Source organism: Solea solea, chromosome 5 (genome assembly GCF_958295425.1).
Source record: "Solea solea chromosome 5, fSolSol10.1, whole genome shotgun sequence".
NCBI classification, from domain to species: Eukaryota; Metazoa; Chordata; class Actinopteri; order Pleuronectiformes; family Soleidae; genus Solea; species Solea solea.
The window spans coordinates 13,200,866-13,223,117 of record NC_081138.1 but is presented as its reverse complement, the minus strand read 5'-3'; the positions used below and the strand labels follow the sequence as shown (position 1 = coordinate 13,223,117).

The following is a 22,252-nucleotide window of genomic DNA, read 5'->3' as shown; positions in this document are numbered from 1 at the left end:
TTACATAGGCCACTAGTTGATTGTCACAAGCAGTTTGAGAAACACTGAAATTAAAACACTAACATTTAAAATTTTAAAACATGATATGTTACTTGTTTGTCACCTCGCGGACCACTAGGGGTCGCTCACGGACCACCAGCGGTCCGCGGACCCCACTTTGAGAAAGGCTGGTTTAGAAGATGGCGCCAAAAAAAAAAAAACTGTCACGACATTAAAGTTGATGCCAAAAATAAATTAAAGCAATTCAATTATGGAGTGGCATTTGTTCAAAGAGTGAGGTAAAAAAGTGGCCCCGCGATGGACTGCCGATCTGTCCAGGGTGTACCCCGCCTTTTGCCTGATGACAACTGGGATTAGCCCCCCCCCCCCCCCCATGACACGCAAGAGGAGTATTAAGTGGTAAAAAAATGAATGAATGGATAAAGTGATGACAAAGTGATCCACAAAGAGCCATCACACAGAGGTAATTCATTTTATAGGTGTGATTCATTCAGGACGAAAAAGTTAAATAGCAGATAAACAATATAACTTGTGGGCCAGAATGATGCAGGAGCAATGTCAACCTTCTCATATCATTTATTGTAAACTAAGCAAACTAACTCAACAGGTATAGCTGAAGATTTTATGACAATGATAATGATGATCATGATGATGATGATGATGAAATGGCATACATGTTATGGCTAATTTGGTAAATGCATTGATCAATTGAATTATGTTGTTCAAGCCTTTTTTTTTAAATAAAAAAACATACATATCGATGAGTGCCAAATTTGTAAAGAAACATTACTATGCATGGTTTAAGCACATATTTGTGCATATGCAAAGTTTGAGAATGAGACCCAATGTGAGGTGGCCATCAATTTCAGACATCGTCAGAATTTGTCCTGGTTGTCTTAGGTGGTAAAACAATGACAATGGCCATTTCACAGTGTGATGGAGGACTACAGTATTTGTATTGATGATCTTCCTAAAGAGCCATTTAAATATACTGCCCTGAAAATAAAAATGTAATAATGTAGTCATGTGGATTAAACACACAATCAGTTCAGAACACTGCTTAAACCACTTACAGTCTTGTACAGAGAAGAAAGAAGTGATTCAAAATCTTGTTGTTTTTCTATTGTTAATCTATCCTTTATTGCCCTGTTTCCACCAACTGTGATATTGATCAAACTTGCTGTAAATTGCTGCTAATGTAGAAACCAACATCTGATATTAAATATGCAGTATAATCCACATCACAAGGAAACTCTTCACAGGCTGCAGATTGAGGCTTTAACTAAAACTCACAAACCAATCATTCATCAAATGGAGAGAAGTCAGAGACAGCTACATTTCATTGAATCAGGAGCAACAAATAATATCACTGAGTCGACTCCATTTACTACACCTTGTTGTATTTCAAGAAGAGAGGGTGAATGCCCTTGAAAACCTAGTGTGGCTTTCTTCTTCCATATGGGATTTGATTTCTGGATCTTGCTAAGTGCTGCTCCACCTCAAAGGGCCATTCTCTCAAGTAACAAGGACATTTTCACTTGGACACTGTGTTCTCCAACTTAGTTCACTCCGTGGAGAGCTGACATAGATACATACTTGGGGCTCTGCACCACTTAAGAGCTGCTTCACTGATCATGTGTATACACACACACACACACACACATACACATGTGTGTATGTGTGTGTGTGTGTGTGTGTGTGTATGTATGTGTATATATGTATATATATGTATATATATATATATATATATATATACACATATATATACATACATACATATATATATATATATACATATATATATATATATATATATATATATATATATATACATATACATATACATATACATATATTCTGAAATGTTAAGAAAACTCATCTGAATTATTTAAGGCTCTCAAGAGAAGCTTGTTTGCACTTCTGAAGGCCCAGTACAGTGTTTTGCTGTTCTTCTAGTTAGCACTAGACAACATAAGAACTGGGAGTCAGTGTGGACAGACATATTTTGCCTTGAAAACTCCCCAGATGAGAACAAGACCTTGAATTTGATTGTAATCTCAAGATAAGCAAGGGGTTTAAAGAAAATATTTCAGCTTAGTTTTACATCCTTTTGCTTAGATGTTTGCATATTCAATAGAAATAAACTCCATGATTACACCATTACACTAGTATATCGTTACGGTCATGTTCAAGCTGACATTAGCACTGAAGGGGCCTGTCTCTCTACGGAATTTTTGAAACATCAAGGGGAAAAGCCAAAACATCTATAATAGTAATAATAGTATTTTTGAATATAGCGAGATCCCACCTGAAATTCAGTGCTGGTGTTGCCAATCTGGTTGACGTTAGGCAGAGAGCCTCCATAGTACTGCACGCGTGGCTGAGACAAACGAAGCTGCTGGACTTTCTGAAACTGCACCTGTTGGTCAAAAGAGAAACAAAAACAAATGCACAACTGTCAGTTGTAATAAATGCTGGACATGCAGTGTTGTTTCCTAAAGATAACACATTTTCCAGTTGAAACTTTCAACTAAGTTACTGTACAACAGAGAGAAGAGACCGTTATCAATTCAAAAGAGCTTTGCGAAGATGCCGCTATAGCATCAGTTGTATCGTAAGTGGAGAATGGTGTTTTTCATAGAAAGAAAAGCAGGTCATGAGACTGAAGATTGTCACTTCACTGAAAAGATGTTTCTTTTTCTCCCGATTAGCTTTAGGCCATGTGAAAAACTGCTCCAGGATAATTTAAAAAAAATACAAGCAGACATGGGATCTCTGGTTATTTTTGTTTTCCATTTTCATGCTCAGCCACATGTGGAACCACAGGACTGTCCAGCGATCATGGAAATTGCCTTTTCTTACTGCACAAATTTGTAAAGCCACTGATACTGCCGCAATAACCACCATTTCCCTGAGGTGCTGTTTCTGTGCGGTACGTGTCACTGCTTGTTTCCTCCCCCAATTGAAGGCATACAAAGATATAAAATCAAAAGCTCCACCAATGTGACAGAACCAACCAAAATATATTAAAGTGGCTTTATAACACCCCAATTAATCAAACGCTCTCAAATTAATCTGTCTTCCCAGAAGAACTTAGACATTACATTTTTTTTCAAATAAATGTATCATTGCATGTTCGACAAGTCTACAGTGCGACATTTTTCTTGCTGTATAAATGGAGCTCAGAGGTATTGTACAAATAGATCCAATAATTTGTTTAATCAAAAAGAAGCAATATTTACAATTATGGTAACACAAGTTCAGAGAACACATTCTTGCGAATGGACAGTTTGTTTCTGAAGCAGCAGCCTTTTAAGACATACCACAATTGTTACCTCACATAAAACAGAAAGTGGTTTGTTCTGCTAAAGGATGGAAAACCTTCAACTGGGATCAGGAATAAACAAATCCACAGGGGAATTACTTACTCGAAATTCAAAATTTGAATCTCAAAATCAGTTGTTACATTTATCAATAGATTTACACAGAGCAGTCAGAGATGTATATAAAGAGTGTGTTTGACAAGATATCTGTGGGGGGCCAAGGAAAATGAGACTCCTTTGGTCCAATATTATTCAGCTTATTTGAAGTTAAAATAGTGCCCCGTGAACAACATCAACGTTCTGTTAATGAAGAGTGGTTAGTGTTTCTATCCTGGTGAAGACGATTGTTTTTTTGTTTGTTTTTTATACCCTCTGAAAACCATGAAAAAACAATAATAAACATGTAGATGTAGTGAAGTATGACAAAAGCATGTCCAAGAGTAAAATATCAATCTAATTCTCAGTCACAATCAGTGTGTAGAATGTACTGGCATACGATGGTGAAACTACAAGACCGCAATCATAATCACCTTGCCCTACCGAGCATGTAAGAGAATGTACTTAAAAAGTCCCTCTCTACAGTCAGTGTTTGGGTTATTCACCCTGAGCTGCTGTAGGAAGATAGCAGTACAACATGAAAGGGAACTCACTCACCACCCTGGAGAAGTTTGCCTTTAAGGTTTTCAGCCAAAAATCGCTTGCATGGGTTGAACATTATGAAAAGGTTTATTTTAGGCAAAACCAAGATCTTTCATAGACCTAACCAAACATTTATCTTGCACAGTCTTAACTGTGGCTCAAAATTGAAATCAGAATCCTGAAGTAACTCATAACAATTTAGTTTCTGCTGATAGTACAATGGGGAATACATAAATCAAAAAAATATTGTTATATTCTCTCTCCGACATAAGATCCCCCAAAATTCAACATACTGTTTTTCAAACCAAAACACATACACATGGGAACGGAAAGATGCATTTCAAACATTCTCAAGAAAGAGAACATGCACTTCCCAACAGTAACATTCAATGTTCCATCTGGGACAAATGTGAAGAATATGTAAACAGATAAATCCACATCCACACCTCTTCCTTTACAGTTGGTCCTTGTCATACATATAAACCAACATGGAGACTTAGCATATGAAAAATGACTGGGTTCTGTTTGTGCATTCAGGCACCATGTGCAGTCCTTCAGAGCCCCTCGCTGAGCTCATATTCAGTCCTTTGGTCATTTGCGTAAACGTTGGAGAAGCAATGTCTAAATCAAGCTGTTTGCTGGCTGTTTTTTCATGTTCCCTGGCCAGTTTCAGCCACACTCACTGGGCTTTTCTGTCTCACGGGGGTCACTGACAGTTCATACATTACGGCAAACCTTAATTTAGTGTCGCCTCAAAACCATATCCTCTTTGCCTTACTATTCAGGACTCGGCCTAGTAAATAAAAGAGCACACTGTAAACCAATGGTATGACAATGTGAAAAGGGCATTTATATCCTCCAGTGCTGAAATGTTAGCTGTGTATACTTGAACTTAGCAAAGAATGGAGAAAAAGAATAACAGAATAACAATGTTGTAGATGAAAATCAAATTGTGACCGAAGGTTTTCAATCATCAGGTAACTAATCAGGTTTTCAATCAGTGAGTAAGAAAACTAAGATATATGTATCCGATACAAATATAAATGAATATACGGACATGCTGTAAACAAGACTTACTTTACTCAAGTGCAACCTCTCCAGAGATAATAAGTTTCCAATAAGTTTCACCATCTAATTTTTATATAAGCTATATTCTGACAGTTAAGCATCTGTCTGATAATGACCCATGAGCTAACGTCAGTTCTTTGAGATTTTAAGGCTGTAACTAAAGATTATTTTCCCAGAACTTTCCGTGATGTCTTTGAATATTGAAAAACAGTTCAACTAGATTTTATGCAGTTTTGTTTTGTGTAGTCTAAGCATTGTTTTCAGTTAATAACATTTCGGTTTTACTGTTATAACTAAAAAGAGTATTTGCTGAAGTACATTTACAGAAAGGCCAACTCATACTTCAGCTGTTTAATAAGCGGATTAAGTTTGTCTGATTCGATCAAACAGTATATCTGTATTGTTTTTGGATTCTAAAAAGCTGGTTAGACAAAGCAGTGGGTCTGATTTGTCTGATTTATAATTTTTGCAATTTGATTTGAGATGCATTTATGAAGGGGTTCAATTCAATATTCACTGCCAGATTTAAATGGACCCTTTTCAGACGACACCATCAAAATATAATCTACACTATTTAGTATTGCAAAGAAGAAAATGTAAAGGTGTGAATGAACTGTTTCCAACATGTACACAAAATAAATACAAAGAAAAGAAAAAGAAAAAATTGCAATAGGAATTGCTGATTATATTGTTTCAAACTGTGTCCAAACTATATAGTTTAAAAAAAGGATTGTTATTCAGCCCTTTAAAAGCAGGGCATAGTTCATTTTAAAATTATTCATTAATTCACGGACTTCAACAAATGTACCAATACTGAAAATAATTGATAGCTGCTACCTATTTGGGCAAAGCTTTTGGTTTCCTCCTTTATGTTACAGTACATCCTGTTGAGAAACCTCTACAAGAGGACAAATTAAAAGACTTTAATGCTGCAATCTTGAGTCTGAAATATAAAATATATTCATTGACATTTAGTGTAAATAGGACAACACATTATTTGACTTTGGTATTGATCTAGATGCTGATCCAGATTGTTAACCATTTAAGAGATACGTTTATTGACATTTTCCCTAATAACTCTGTTGATTTAAAAGTGAAGAGATAAAATTATATCACAATATTCCATAATTATATCCAGTTTCACAGCATTTCAAAGTTAAAGCGTTTGTTTTGATATGAAATAATATATAGTCCATCATAAAAACATTTATGATGCTAAATGAATCTATAAATAACATGAACAGACAGAACAAAAAAAACACATGTAACTAAAATGTGTAATGTGACACATAACCTTATGTATCATTATTCTAAAAATATAGTTCACTGTTTATGCCAATTGCTCTCAAAGCCACCCACATATGCTGCGTTTACAAATGAGAGGAGGTAACAAACCAGTTTTCATTATAACATGACAACAAGTAATGGGCCGCAGGAAATTGATCTGGGGCCCACATGTGGTGCGTGGGCCCCAAGTTTGAGACCGCTATATTAGAACAGCATACAGATCTATGTACTGTTACTGTTGGACTGGGTCAAAATCCAGATCAAGATTTGGATAAGGGGAATGAACTAAAATGTTTACCCTACTGCTTTTACATTTGATTTTTCAACATCTCCAGCTCCTGTTTAAAACAGATTTTGAGTGCACTGACATTGTGGAAAACTGAGTTGTCTTAATGGAGGATTTCTCTATTTTGGTGAGCTTTAAAACTATAGGTCACTCTGAATGATTTGAGCTACAATGGTGTATTTTTTGGACATGTTTATGTCCAAATAATCATGTTGAGTCGCTCAGATGTAACCTGACATATTGCAAATCGATAACAACATGAAAAAAACAAAACTATTTTTTGACTGCCAAAGTAATGAAACATTATCCTGAGTTGGTCCAACTCTCCCTCTCCTTGTTCCACTGTTCCAGAAAAGTTTAAACCGTGAGAAATCATGAAGTAAAAAGAGGTTCAAATCTTAACATGCAACACTACTTCCGTTGGATGTTCATAACCACAACACACCCAGGGAAACTTAGGCGGGCGGTGCCAATTTAAAACGTGCCACTTTCGTATTTCCTGTTCTATCTCTGGTTGCAATTCAAAGGAGATTTTCTAATTTGTTCCACCACACATCTGTAACATTAGTTTCTGATGCAACTTAGCACGTGCAGGAGATTGTACTTAACACTGCTGAATTAAAAACAAACACTGATGGTTAGACATCATCAGAAATTCTCTAATCAACAGATGGGCGTCAGACAAGAAACAGACAGTTCACCAGCCGAGTCACTGATGAAAGATACTTCAATTAAAATCCAGCGTATTTACCCTTGAAACTGTGAGGTCTGTCATCAGCTGTTCAAAGGCCCGCGTCTCCTCTGCTTGCTTCTGGTTGTGCAGCGCTATCTTTTCGCTGAACTTCCTGGGGTTTGAGCCACCTGTGCCCGGGGAGCCGGACATTGTGCGGGCCGCAGTTGGACAACTTCAGCTACTTGGGATAACTGTCTTTTTATATAAAAAACGGAAGACGGCGCAAGGAGTCTGTTTTTCTCACAGTGAGCCCATTTGGGATTTTAAAGCACAACACACATGACTGGTTATTTGTGAAAGTTGGTTGAGAGTTAACGGGGCTGGCTGCACTTTCAGACCTGACTGTTAACTTGGTGTAATGTCTGATACAAGCTAACGTAGCTACGCTAACGTTAAAGCTGCCGTCAGTACAAACTTAGCTTCTTGTGCCTTGATAACGGGTATTATAAAATCTTTTGCAAGTTATCTGTGCTTGTAGTTCAACTTAAACGACTTTCTCGGAGAATGTTTTGTGGGTTAAAAGAAGTTAATTTCGTGATACAGCTTCGTATTGACACACTTCCAGCGAACCACTTGTTTGAATCCGACGCTGACATTTGGCTAGCTGACAGTGCTAACATAACGCTACAGCCACAGCTAGCTAAGTTCGCTTAGCTGCTGTCAGATGCATCAGCACGGAGAAACGCACTTCACCAACGCGTGGACATTCGGCTTCGGTCGACTTCCAACACACACGCACGAGAATCGGTTAATGCCAGGTGGTCTGTTGCTGGTGTATGAGAAAGTTGTCAGTCTCGTCAGCTAAATATCGCCGCTGATATAACCCGGGCTCAGAGCAGAGTTGGGCAAAGGTTTTTTTCTCGGTGAATTGTATTTCAACAAGTGTCCGCTTGGTCCTGTTTGTATGTTTTACTGAATTTACAGCCCGAGGTACTCACAAACAGGAAAACAAACAGCAAAATAAAGAATTATCCACAGGTGATGCAGGCGCCTGGTCCACAGTTTCACTCATTAATTGATATCACAACGATTCGGAGTCGAGTCTTGTGGTAATCCACTAACAGAGGAGAGACCGCAGACAAACTCCTGCCCAACGGCTCCGTCGAGATGAACCAGCACTGCGGAGGTAAACTGAAAAACAAACAAAAACAAAACGATTTCTTCGTCGCTGCTTCGGAATGGACCCCCCGGTGGCTGCTGTTGTTGTTTTCGGCTTTCTCACCGTCGCTTGACGAGGCTAGTGGCTGCAACACGGATCGGCTGGCTCGTTATCCTCACTCTGGAGCGAGAAAAACATTACCTCGTTCATCACTATCGTCGATATTCGCGATGTCCATCAGGCGGCGACAATGCACCCTCTTGGCTGTCTGAGAGATAAGTACACTCCTGTTATCAGGATGATGTGAGGGAAGAAGCTTTAAAAAAATAAAAAATAAAATCAATTGATTTAACGATAGAAAAGCTTCAGAAAGGTTATATGATAATACTAATATGCTACCACATATTTTCAGGCTTGTTTAAAACACTTTTATTTGAAAGCCTTTTCTGATTTTATCTAACTCCTTGGTTTCTGGCAACAGATGTTTTTTTAAATAATTTAAATTGTAAATGTCATGTCATGGCCTTTGTTGTTGTGCTAATAATAATAATAACTTATATAGCACTTTAAAACAGCAGCCAGTCATGTGGATACTAGAATTAACGTACAGTAACATGTCTTACCAGAACATGACTTTGGTAGAAGTTGAAGTGACGTTTTTATAATAGTACATGACATTTACTGTACTTAAGTATCAAAAGTAATTTTCTGATATAAAATGTAATTTTTAAAAAGTGGCTTTAATTCCTGGCTCTGCACGTCTATGTGTGTCCTTGAACAAGACACTTGACCCCATGTTGCAGCATGTGAATGGGTATGAAAGATGTGTGAATGGCTGAATGACAAAACTGTAGTGTAAAGCAGTTCATCAAGACAAAGCACTATACTATAAATACAGACCATTACCAAATCTAGGCGTCTAGGCCAGATTATTCCTCATGTTATATCCACTGGCATTGAATTCTCTGGCAGGTTAATTTGAGTTGATTCAGTCTGATTTAATACAACTTGATGCTAACAGTAATGATACAACAAAGCTTCCCTTTTTTATTAAGTGCATTAATCTTTTGACATTTGTGTCACATGCATGTCAGTTATTCCCAGCTGAATAAAGCAATAATGTCCTAGTAACACACTTACTGTATGTGTGGATTATTGCACTGGCCCACAGGGCATACAGGTCTGAATAGGCCTGTGGAGCCAGTTCATCTGTATGGAACAAATGTCTCTTATTTAAAAGCCCAGTTGCATGATTACCAAGACAGACAACGCTATCCCACAGAGATGCAAAATGCCTTGAAAGGTTTGCTCACACAGTTGCTAAAGAGGCAAAGGAAATGAGGGGAGTCTAGAAAAAGACAGAAAAGAGGAGAGCAAAGGAAAGAGAGCACAGTAATATTACGGCACAGGTGCAAACTGCTGTAAGACATCAAGCAACAAACAAGATGTAAATTGATCGTCTTGTTCCCGTGGGCAGAGGGACACTTTAACTTGTCTCCTTGACCCAGGTACGAGACAGAAAATTGACAAATTGGTTAGCTCATTACACTTTTCTGGCTTTTTGGACGAAACTAACTTTTCTGCTTGGACTGTAGCTAATCTGGAGGAAATCAAGTCAAAATATAATTTATTATATTTCAAGTCATAATTTAATTTATACACACATGCACCAAAAATATTTATTATAGAGGCTGTATGTTTCAGATTCTGAGGCAAAAAACAGTCAGATAAACTACCACAGCATTGATCTAAAAGCATTAATTATGCAGATTTATGTGTGTAAGTATGTGATTATTATGATGCAATAACTTGCAGTATTTTAATGTAGCTGATTTAGCAACTTTGTTATAGGGTAATTCACATTAACACAGCCTTTATTTTTTTTACAAAGCAACTATTGTCAAATAATTGCAGTTGTGTAAGTATAAATTAGTATCTCAAAACTGTACTGGACTATATAACCTGAGTCAATGTAGTTCCCATCTGCAAAGCAACCATCAAATTGGGGAAAATGTCTGCAGCGCTTTATTCCAACAGGTAAAATACACTTGATGGAGAGGGAATGAGAGCAAATTATGTCCTGAGAGTTTGGTCCCCTCCATTTCCACCTCTGACCATGGGGAACGTCTGTGTGGAGTAGCAATCAAAGGATTCTTGTAATAACAGAGACCACAAATGTATATAAATTAGAGCAACTCTGCAAATGATTATCTATAAGACATAAAAAGATGAACAACCCATAACTGGTCTTATAATTCGACTTGAATAAAAATGAGCCTCAATTAAACATTATTGTTGCTGTTGACATGAAAACATTTACTGTCAAGATTTAAGAAAAAAAGCACTGGCTGTTATGTGTAATAAATGTATAACCCTTGCTGTAAAATATCAGGCCTCCATTTCACCTTTCTGTGTCATATGATTTTATAACATCTGAGACACTAACGCCAATTAATACATATACAGTATCAGCTGATGTATTGGTATATATTTCAAATTGTTTCCTCCCTAACAATAACATTGCTCCCAAAAGCCCATATTGGTTGAGCTCTAATTATAAAAAACATGATCCATCTGAGAAAGCCAGACTGAGTATCACTGCAAAGCCTTGTGTGCAGGAGTGACATGTTTATTGTGCTGATAAATGTCAGAGCCAAAAGCAGAAACATCTACACTGTTGGATAGTAGTTTATTTCAATGCATCATTTCAGTTCTGATCATGAAGCTTGTAAGTACGGACAGTTTTGTCAAGTCCAAGACAAACTCAACACCCTCACCCGTCAGGTAAGATTAGAAATACTAATGGATTGGAGTGGTGTAAATTTGTCGTAGTTATGCAAAAAAATATTAAATTTTATTATTATTATAATTTTTATATATATATCTATAAAAAAATGTTGTCAAATGCTCAATATGAGCATGGTTATTTTGTTTCTGCAACTTGTTTTTTAAACCATGTTTGACAACTTTCAGTTGGCTTCAAATTCAGCATTTGTGTTCATTTAGAATGAGTCAAGGTGGGTCAAGTTCAAATTAAGAGAGAGCAGAGTTGAATCTTGTGAAAAAAAAAAAATCCTCTTCCAACTCATTCTTTTTTTCTAATTTGTACACAAAAGTCAAACACAAAACATGCCCAAGAGGATTCAACGCCGTAGAGTCCAAGACCAGGACAAGACTTGCAAAAGGCTGTCTTGTGTACTACATCTCTGCTGAAAAGTATGCTCCTTCTTTTTGATGATGTTGTTTAGGTGAGCAGATGAACTAACAGCTAAGAAAGACATAAAACACAATCTCTTTACATAAAACATACATTTTAGAATAAATCAAAGCTCATGCACAAGATATTCATATTTAAAGCAAAAAAAAAAAAAAATCTTCAACCTCTGACGTAGATGCAGTTACAAAGACAGTAAGGAGACTCTGGCAAGCTTTTGTGGTTCGCTTGCTCGAGATGGACAATAGAGTGTTCCATTGAGAATAAAGCACAAATGGAGATCCACATAATAAAAATAATGCACATAAATTTGCATAGGCACATAAGAGAAGTGCAGTAGAGAATGTGTAGGAAAGCCAGGATGGTGCAGGTCAGCGCTCTTAGCAACCCCTTAAAGAGGGCTTTGTGGTTTAATCAGTCTCTTTCCCTTTTTTTCCTGATTCTCTATTTTCCATAAAATTTCTTGTTGAGCAGGAAAATGAGCAGGTTGACATTGATGGTGGCCCTGTCGAAGAGCTTCATCACCGCCACCCCTTCATACTGCAGCTGGAGGAGATCCTGAGAAACACATGGCAAACAAATCACCATAACCATGTTACTGTATGCATTTTTTATATCGTAGAATGTTATTCTATTTAAATGCACCAAAACACCAAGTCAAATTCCTTGTATGTGTAAATGTACTTGGTAATAAAAAGATTCGCTGAAATACCTGATATTTTAACTGTAATGTCTCCAAGTGCACACCCATGAACTTGGCATTCACATCAAACACTCCGACAGCCTCTGATGGTGAAATCTCAAAAATAACATTCTTGAACCTACAAGTAGAAAGGAGTAAAAAACGAGTCTTTAATGCAGTGAAAGTAGGGAACAACAAACAAGAAAATTATCAACCAAAGCTCACTGCCTTTATTTAGTCGGCTTGAATTCAACAAAATATGGAATAAGTAACGCACCACAAGACAACAATGACAGAAGTCAGTGTTGAGCAGCTTTGCAGGTAATTAGAAGCTTCATGAAAGCTTGCCATTTAGATTAGGTTTCAGACAAAACTGCTTCATAAATAGAGTGGCCTGGTGTGTGGACAGGGTGAAATGTTATGCATTAAAAGAAGATGAACTCACTGGTTGCGCTGCAGATCCTCTATGGAGATCAGTATGCCCTTCTCGTGGAGGCGAGCGGCAGTGTACTTCTGTGAGACCTGTTTACTCTTCTTGGACTTGTTGTCACCTGATTTCTTTGACAACCTGCAGAGACAAGTGTACAACACAACACATGAAGCTTCATTTACCACATCAATTAAAAAAAAAAAAGTGTCTGTGTGGCTTGAATGAGAATCATACTTTTCACAGTCATGTCTAAAATATGTTCAGCTGAGGACTGGAAGCAAGTTTTCATGACGCCAAGAAAACTATTCTGGTATTTATTTTCGGTGTCTATTAAGGAGTTCTGTAGTTGTTCTGTGAAGGTTCTCTCACAGACAATATCAAATATATTGGGAATTTGTTTCATATGTCTAGGATTTAAGAGAGCACTGTACAATTTCAATCTGAGAAATAAACGGCTCATGGAAGAGTAAGGGGGAAATCAGTCCTCTGGTGGTTTAGATCCTGGCTCCTAACAGCCACAGCAATGGTTTTCTCTCCAACCAGGCTACAGCTGAGTTTCATTTCCTGCTGGTAAACGTCCAAAAATTAAAACCAGCAGGTGTCTAATGATAAACACTGAGTCATTGCCTGTTTCAAGTGACCCAGTTCTGATTCTTGCACACGTGTGGCACAGTTCAGACATGTGCGTTGAACATGGAAAAAAAGACCCAGAATGTGGTATTTTAAGATCCGTCTCATTCATATTGTATGTGGGGATTCACTTCCAGCATATACTGTATGTAAGACTGTATGTAGTTTAAATATTCCAGGATCCTGTGGTTACTCTCTGGGGTTTTTCTTTGTTTTCCTGTGGCGGAACTCTACTTGGACTCCCAGACTCTTCACCACTGACTAGGAAATACTGTACTACTGTAAGTCAGTCACATTGAACATTGAGTGCATTATATTTTGTATAGAGAACATTGTGGTGACCAGAATGATGTGACGTTTCTGAAATACCAAACCCTGGGTGACCCTTAAAGACAAATGGTAGTCAAAATAAAGGGCAACTACAAGATAAAGATGGGGAAAGCCTTAAACCTGAATAATACAAGTGATGATTTCTGGGAAAAAAACAACTTGACAATGAACTGGACGACACAGATGATATCAGATGTCATCTCTCTTTAGCTAAACCTCCACCGCAAACCTGGGATCTTAGCACACACCCCGGGGTGCCTCACATTTAGAAAGGATGTAAACAGGCAGCAAACAATTCAAATCTGGTCATAAAATGTTGACATTATAGTGTCTGTCATGTTCATTGCTGTTGTTGTTGCTGCTGTGATCTACTAATGTGAAGTGTTAGAAGATCGGAGGCTACTCACTTGCTCTTAAAGGCCAGGTTGTCCATACATGTCGTGATATACTGATTGTATTGATCAATCTGCTTATTAAAAAAATCAGTCTTAGAATTCAGAGCGGTGTTTGTCTGCTGAAGCTTCACCAGCTCAGCTTTCCTACGCTGGCGATACCGTCTCTGATTCCTGATGTCCTGTAGTAAACAAACACACATAAAACATTTAAATAAACAAATACTGTTGTTTTATCTGTGTTGGCAGATAAGCAGCCTCTTCTCTACCTTGGCAATGTCATTGATGAGGTCCTGGTAGCGGTTATCGGGGTGAACCTTGCCAAGCTCTGCCAGCCTCGACAGGTTGCTCTTGATCTTGTCCTTCTTCCCCTGCAGTGTCAGGCTGTCGTCCACCACCGGTTTGACCTGCTTCATCTTCTCTGGGGTCTTGGCATCTCGGACGGCCCTTCTCTGCATGGCACGCTGGTATTCTGCTTCCTGTCAACCATCAACCAGGAAAATAGTGTGTCATGGTATTTATTAAATTGTAATTGTTGAGCGAGAGCTTTAATACAGTTTTTTTTTTTGTTTGTTTAAAAAGCCTTATCTCCAAACATTATCTTTGCGATCTAATGCCTGCTTCAATTAAATTAATACCTATTAATATCTATCAAGATAATTTGGTGTAAATTAACCATATCTATCTATATCTATATATATCTATATATCTATATATATATATATATATATAAATATATATATATATATATATACACATACATACATACATATATATATATATATATACACATACACATACACATACACATACACACATACATACATACATACATACATACATACATACATACATACATACATACATACATACATATATATATATATATATATATATATATATATATATATATATATATACACACACATATATATATATATACATATATACGTAAAAATGTCTGTTATCAGTAGTTCATACTTCTTATTAACCCTGTTCCTTATGCTGGTCAGAGGTCAGAGGATGTTGCCACATAAGTGATTCAGGGCAATTCCATGAGCAGTTCAGCACCTTGAAAATAAACTTCCTGTTTTGTGACATTAGTCAATCCAGTAGTTTTCCATTTTCCATTCAGATCTAAAATGCAGTGTGGAAATAGCTAAAAGCTGGCTCTCTCTTCTGGAGAAAATCTGGTCGCTTTACATAAATCGTTGCTTCACTTAGAGATGTTCAATGTTATTTTTTCAAACCTGTTCTGGGCTCGCTGTTAAGTCCAGGACCTCTGTGAGAGTGTCCCCACACTGGAACCTGATCACATCCACAATGAGCCTCTTGGTGCTGGAGAAAAAACAAATATACACAGAGAGTAAGAAACCAAAGAAATATCCTGCAAATAACCACATTTATCTAATTTGACAGCTGTGATTTAATGAACTTACTTGAGCAACAGTGTCTTGGCATCCACCTCAATGTTGGCCTCACCGGGCACATCAAACTTGTTTGTGAGTGTGAGTGAAACCTCAGTTTTTCCCATCAGCTCTTTGCTGGGGTCACCAGGAGGAAGAGGATTTTCTCCTGAGAAATATAAAGAGCACATGAACTCAAAGGCAAATGACGTCACACAAATAAGTCCCAGAGACACCAGCACAAGTCATGCTGAGTCATTCATACTCACACACAAGTGACAATGACAAGCAACTTCAGTGGTTGCACTCAACATGGTCAAAAGGTCAATTACAAACCCAAACACAAACATGTTGTGAAGGGTAGGAATTTTTAATTTGAGAAAATATTAACCAAGAGAGGCTTTTTTTCCACATCACAGGAGGTGCACACAAAAAATAAACTATTTGATGTTTCTTTTCTCTGTTTTATGAAGTGATATAACCAAATAAAACCAACGAGTTGAAATAGTTTCTATTTCGACATTAACATTTTTTATTTTTATTTTTTTAAATAAACTTTTTCTGATTTCAGCTTCTTTAATGTGAATATGTTTGGTGTTTTTTTTGCTCCTCTATAAATGTAAACTCAATAGTTTTGTTTTGTGGATAAAAATCACCATTTTGAGGTTTGGGAAACATGACCAACTATTTTCAGACATTTTATGGACCACATAAATAATAGATTAATCAGGAAAATAATCCACAGATTATTCAACAGTTAGATGAACCATAAAGATTAAGCCTTTTCTGCCGAATGTCACTCACCAATAAGGGACTCTATAGTGGGAACCTCGCCCAGGTCCTCCAGCAGCTCATGGATCGGGTCATTGTGTTCTGGAGTGATGGCATCCTGATGGTCCAGCAGCAGCTAAAAGCACAGAACATTTATATTTGTATCCATAACAGAACATCTCAAAGTTTGTGAAAGGAGTGATGTGTGGTGTAAACATGAGGTGAGGCAAGGCAGGGAGATCAGACTCACTGTGTGAGTGTTGATGATCTCTCCGATGGAGATGTAGATGACCGGTTTGGAAACGGTGACTAAGTCGGAGTACTGATCCACATTGAACTTATCTTCCAGTGAGGGAACATCACAAGCTGCCAGGAAGAAACGCCTATGATGGAAGAACAGATAAAAAGTCTAATAAGACAAAAAATTCCAGTAATTCTACATGTGCTTTATATTTCTATATCAAACAACATCAGACCTGAATTTCTGATATGAGGCGCTGAGATATTCGTTGATGGGATTGAGGTGGGCGTTGTCACCCAGGAACATCTTATTGGAGGCAGCATGCTGCAGCATCTTGGCTACAGAGCCCAGGTTTCGCCGCTGCTCAGTTGTCAGCTGTCCACCTGCTGACACCTCTATGATGTCAAAGGCATCTGGTGCCACGATGGCCGGGTTCATGTAGCGGTAATACAAGAGGTTCCCCACAATCTGAGAAGTCACAACCAAACCACTCGGTTAGTGAAAAAAATTATCAAAATCAGGAAGGTGGGATCATTTTTGTTAATCTGTAAAACATCTTAAAAATGCAGCCAAACATAGATAAAAAAAAGGCATAGTTAGTGAATATTAGAGGACAGTGACACAGTAGCTTGTGCAGCAAACGGAGAGAGCCATAAGAGTGACAAGGCTCACCTTACTGTCAGCAGACAATGAGGAGGAGGACGGGCCAAACCCAGAGACAGAGGCCTGAGCTGGTTGGCAATGTGGAAAAGAGAGAGCCTCAGCAGGAAAACGAAGGAAAAAAGGAAGGGAAACTGAAGAGACAGCCAGGTGAGAAGGGAGGCTACAAAGCAGTTCATTGAGAAACGCAAAGAAAAGAAGTTGAGCTTTTCAGTATTTGCTGTCCCACAGGTGTACTGCATGAATGCAAGCTGTGTGTCTCTATGGCGAAAGAATGTGATAGTTGTGGTACACTATTTCTACAAATGAAAACTTCAGACCTTGAGCAGTTCATCCTCCGTAGCATCTGGGAACTTCTCATGGAGGGTGTCCTTGAGCACCTTGGAGATGAACCGCATTCCATAGCTGACAGACAAAGCCCACACACACACAACATGTTTAGCTGGGGGGGGGGGGGTAAAATAACATGATCCACACAGACCGTGATGCGATTAGTTGGGGAACTTACGGGATTTTGTCCACCGAGACAAATATAGCAGACAGGAATTTGTCAGTGATGGTTTTCATGTTCTTGATGGAGGCTTCCAGTCTCGTCCTCACCTCCTCATGAGCCATCGCCTGCTCTGGCGTCACATCGTAAGGCAGCTTACTGTTGAGGACATTGGCAGAGGCAGAAAGAGGACAGAGGCATGGAAGGAGATGGAAAATGAAGGAAATGTTAATGTTGATCATAACTTCTGTAGACTTCTGCTTCACCAATACTGTAGCTCTACCGTCATCAGTGCAAAAAGACCCCCTTTAAGAGAGCATGTATTCTGTGAATTGGAAAAATGTTCTAGCGACATCTGTTACTGAGGAATTTTGAGGACTAGTGTAAACATCACTGCAAAGCACCATCGGATCATAAGACTAGTGTAGTACTATGGTAAAGACAGTACTGGCACAAGTATCTTCGTAACCAGCAAAAATAGGTAGGCACATAATCAAGGTAGTAATATGTGCCTACCTATGGGCAGTGGGTACTCAATTACCCATGTATTCTTATTCAAAGAGGCAGTGGGGAATTATTCTTCTGCCTTCTTCAATAGAGGGTTGTATGGATGACCTGAAAAATGGCCTTACATAACATACCCCACATGCACAAAGGTGGGGGTGGAGCCTCTGCAGAGCACTAATGGGAGGGTTCAAATAACATTATTTTACCCCACCTTTACACAACCTTAAACAAATTCTAATAACTCTTCTGGCTTGCTGTAGCTATAAAGATGCTGCAGTGTGTTTTCAATAAACTCACACAGGAAACCTTGCTAAATATATGCAGGAGCAGCAGCAGCTTGATTTCAGCTACCTTATCCTCAGCTCACCTGGCTTCCCCAGTCTGTGTCTCCATTTGGTTGACCCAGCTCTTATAGATGTCCACTGGGTCGGTTTTAATGTTTAACGCTTTGTCTTCCAGGATGTCTTTAACCACCGGTGCCAGGATCTGCCTCAGAGCGTTCTGTCCCCGCGCTCCACGGTGGAAGCTTACCACCATCTTGATTACTGTAGGGTTTCCTGTAACAATCTCCTTCATCTGATCCACTTTTGACCTGCAGGCAGTTGTTAAAAGCACCGTTTAACACTTAAACTCTTCTAATAAATAAAAAAAGAGGAAATAAATGTATTCATTTCAATCGATTCTCACTTGATCTCCTCCTGCAAAGCCGTTTTGAAGAGTTTGAGGAGCAGGTACTCCTCTCTCTGATTAGAGGCATAGTTGTACAGGGTGAAGATTACAGAGTCCATGAACTTTGTAGACTTGTTTTGTGGCATCTGGAAGATCAGCTTGGCGAGATAAGTGGGGTTGGTCTATTAGAGAGTAGAAAAAATTGATAAATATTATTAGACATTTAGCAACTGGTTAGATAGATGAAGCTCCAAGGATCTAAAATGTAAAGATTATGTGAGTAAGGTGCATTCTAGCAATGTAATCGATGGATCTTGATGAAAAACAAACAAAGAACAATGGAGAATTTTATTGTTACCTGTAACAAGTAAAACAGGTACTGGTAGGCTTCAAGTTTCACCCTCTTCTCCTTGCTGAGAGCCTTCAGGCCTCCCCTCTGCTTGTTCATCATCATCATGTCACACAACTGGCCCTTGTTCTTCTTAGTCAGCTTCTTGCTGTGCGACACCACATCCTGCAGGGTGATCTTGTTCTTTACCAGCAGTCCAATTTTGATGTCCATCATGTTCAGGTCGTTCTCCAGCTGCTGGTTGGAGCGGATGTTGGTGACCACCTCCTCACGTAGCCTCATCAGCTCCAGCTCCTCCTGAAAGTCCTGGTCACTGTGGTCCAGCAGGTGGACGAACTTCCTCACCACTGCCATCGGAGGATCCTCAGCACTGGCTGAGTGTAGAAAAATCAGCAAGAGAGGAAAGTCAAGCAACTACTAAAGTGGCAGACTAAACTGTTAATGGATACAAAACAACTATGGACGTCGAACAACTTTTTTATTCACTTCCGCCATGTTTCTCATACAAACTCCACACGAAACACCTCCGATCACAATAAGAGCTCCCACAATAAAGCTTCCCTTTATAATAACTGATAGACATATGGTCACATAAACAGGAAATGCTTTCATTGTGTCAAACAATGTGGGATTTTACCAAATGTAAGAAAAATGAAAAAAAAAGGAAAAGAAAGTGAAAGTGTGTGATCATCATCCTACATACTCAGTGTTTTGTAGTCATCCCTTGCTTTGTTGGCTCTAATGAAGGCCTGGATCTTTATCACATCATTCTCCTGCAGAACAAAACAGCAATTGCAAGGTTGATCAATTGTTCTCGTTATTCAAAGTACCACAGGACACCACAGAGATCCACAGTGGATTCACTGTGTATTATGTTGATTGTTTACATCTTGTCAAAAGGTTTATTTCATGTAACAAGGTTTTAGGACACTTATACTCACGTGATCTTGGAAGTACTTGAGACGATCTTTGTATTTTTTACGAGCTTGTTGCATCCGAACCATGGACTGGATCTGAGTAACACAAAAACACAGAGTTAATTGTGTTAACCCTTACAACACATGAGCATTTCGGCTGCTTTTTTCCACTCAGAGGCTATAAGAATGTTTAATACAGAGTGTCTTATATCCTTATTTTCAGCACAACCTAGAAAAAAAATCTATATTATCTATATAATCTATATATATCTAACTATATAAACACACTTGAGCTAAAAGTATTCAAAATGTTTAAAATAGGATTGAATTTGTGCCGCATGAGCACTAAGGGTTAATTAATCTGAACGGGATCTATCATTTGGGTATTATAAGTGGTATAAGTGATAGTAACTTTACCTTCACAGCATCTTCAGAATGGTCTTTCAGAAAATGTTTGCGGTCTTTGAACTTCTTCTTCTGTTTGTAGCCTTTCCAGTGGGCCTTAGGGAAAAAGAGATCCACAATCAGTAACAAACAATCTAACAAATTCTGACAGCGAACAGATGTTTCTATGTTTGACCTCTGGATGATGTCTGAACACAAATCCATTTTACCTGTATGCATGTAACAGCTGGTTCTTGAGACTTCAGGAAGTCCATTCGCTCCTTTAGGGATTTCCTAACCAAGTAGCCGCGACAACGAGCTTGCAGCTTTGTTATTAGAGTCTCATTGGCCAGCCACAGCTGCTCTCTGTTGTAGGCTGTGGTTACTCCAGAAACCACAGACTGATGGGGAGAATAAAACTTTAATACAATTATAAAAAGACACAACCTTGCAAGGCTCAACTGGGACAATGGGGCCGACCTGAATGTCCTCCTTGTTGAGCTGCATGTTGTTCTGCAGGAAGTCTTCTGGTTCCACCCAGGTGCCCTCTTTGGTATTCAGGTTGTAGTAGTAGTTGTGTCCTCCCTTCACCCAGTGCTTCACCCAGTCACTGCCATTGTCACCTGGACAGACGACAGTACACAATGCAAATCAACAGGACAAAAGCAAAACTTGCAGCAGAGTGCAGCAGTTAACGCCCCTCATAGTTGTGAATGTGATTTTGTTATTATGGTAATATGCATTCTAAAGTAGTTAAAACTAAATATGGATAATACATTTCCATGTCTCTATGCATCTCCTCACCTTCATTCTTTTTCTCATCTTTGATCCTGGCCAGGTCATCCTGGTAGGTCTGTGCACACTCTGCTGTGACACCGTACAGTCCTGCCCCAGGGTTACGCAGAGCCGCCAGGGTCTGAGCCGTGTCGCCAGTGTCCACTGCCTCATTAATTGTCTGGATGGACTGCGCAACTGTGAACGTAAACACTAACGTCAGTCTGGATTCAAATGGAAAAGAAGGAGTGCAAATATATAGTGCGATGTGAATGAGTGTTCTTACACTGTATGGCTTCCTGTGTGTCCTGATTAGCCTTCAGAATAGCATCCTGAATCTCATCCAGCCACAGCACAGCAGAGGGATCCTGGGTCTCCTGGAAGGACAGACAGAAAGGATGTTCACTTTAAAACACACACACGTGCGCACACACACACGCCACTAATTTCAGTTCATGGCTGAAAGTTCAAATACCTGGACCCCAGGCCTGAATGATTAAGTTTTAGAAAATAGCAAATATTTGATCTGCATAATATTTTAAAGTAACAGTAAAGAACTAGAACACTAGAAATGACCTTCTTTGTTTATGAAGCATAAAACTGATTTATTTTCCATGTCATATCTGCATCTATGTGAAAACTCATTTTGGCGCATTGGGCTGTGAATTTTTTGTCAGTAGTCAACCCAGATGTTATAATTTTATATTTTTTTCCTTTAAAAACAAGTAGCTAACTACATACAACTCAGTGTATATTCATAAACTGCATGTATTCCTGCTGACTAAATAATAATGACATAGCATACATGCTTTTTCTGTACAAACAAACAAAAACACCTCTCCTGTTGCCATCTCGTGTCTCAAATTCATTATAATACTATAACACAATTCAACAATAGCAGTGGGTAAAAGATATGAGGGGGAACAAAGCCCAAAACACCAGATTTTTAATCAATGATTTATTGTGTGACT

General features: G+C 38.5%; 2 protein-coding genes across 10 annotated transcripts in view; both read right to left on the bottom strand.

The window, feature by feature from the left end:
* Nucleotides 1-8,682, bottom strand: part of crtc3 (CREB regulated transcription coactivator 3) — a 31,769-nt gene extending 23,087 nt beyond the window's left edge. For 8 of the 9 annotated variants that reach the window (XM_058629887.1, XM_058629894.1, XM_058629890.1 and 5 more), the window contains exons 1-2: nt 7,355-8,627; nt 2,309-2,419 (exon numbers count right to left, since the gene is read on the bottom strand). In XM_058629887.1, coding sequence (XP_058485870.1) covers nt 2,309-2,419; nt 7,355-7,486 — 243 coding nt within the window. In that variant the 5' untranslated portion in view covers nt 7,487-8,627. Of the gene's footprint in view, nt 1-2,308; nt 2,420-7,354 lie in introns of all 9 variants that reach the window. The other variant, XM_058629888.1, reaches the window with a different exon arrangement.
* A 2,425-nt stretch (nt 8,683-11,107) lies between these two features.
* The window catches only part of iqgap1 (IQ motif containing GTPase activating protein 1), a 40,875-nt gene continuing 29,730 nt past the window's right edge, over nt 11,108-22,252 (bottom strand). Inside the window, exons 16-37 of the mRNA XM_058629886.1 lie at nt 21,568-21,658; nt 21,312-21,479; nt 20,988-21,130; nt 20,738-20,908; nt 20,541-20,624; nt 20,148-20,219; nt 19,910-19,979; nt 19,216-19,580; nt 18,876-19,039; nt 18,556-18,780; nt 17,700-17,840; nt 17,512-17,596; nt 16,767-16,999; nt 16,541-16,673; nt 16,324-16,426; nt 15,553-15,688; nt 15,364-15,451; nt 14,383-14,592; nt 14,129-14,295; nt 12,777-12,899; nt 12,362-12,470; nt 11,108-12,207 (exon numbers count right to left, since the gene is read on the bottom strand). Coding sequence (XP_058485869.1) covers nt 12,094-12,207; nt 12,362-12,470; nt 12,777-12,899; nt 14,129-14,295; nt 14,383-14,592; nt 15,364-15,451; nt 15,553-15,688; nt 16,324-16,426; nt 16,541-16,673; nt 16,767-16,999; nt 17,512-17,596; nt 17,700-17,840; nt 18,556-18,780; nt 18,876-19,039; nt 19,216-19,580; nt 19,910-19,979; nt 20,148-20,219; nt 20,541-20,624; nt 20,738-20,908; nt 20,988-21,130; nt 21,312-21,479; nt 21,568-21,658 — 3,195 coding nt within the window. The 3' untranslated portion in view covers nt 11,108-12,093. The remainder of the gene's footprint in view (nt 12,208-12,361; nt 12,471-12,776; nt 12,900-14,128; nt 14,296-14,382; nt 14,593-15,363; nt 15,452-15,552; nt 15,689-16,323; nt 16,427-16,540; nt 16,674-16,766; nt 17,000-17,511; nt 17,597-17,699; nt 17,841-18,555; nt 18,781-18,875; nt 19,040-19,215; nt 19,581-19,909; nt 19,980-20,147; nt 20,220-20,540; nt 20,625-20,737; nt 20,909-20,987; nt 21,131-21,311; nt 21,480-21,567; nt 21,659-22,252) is intronic.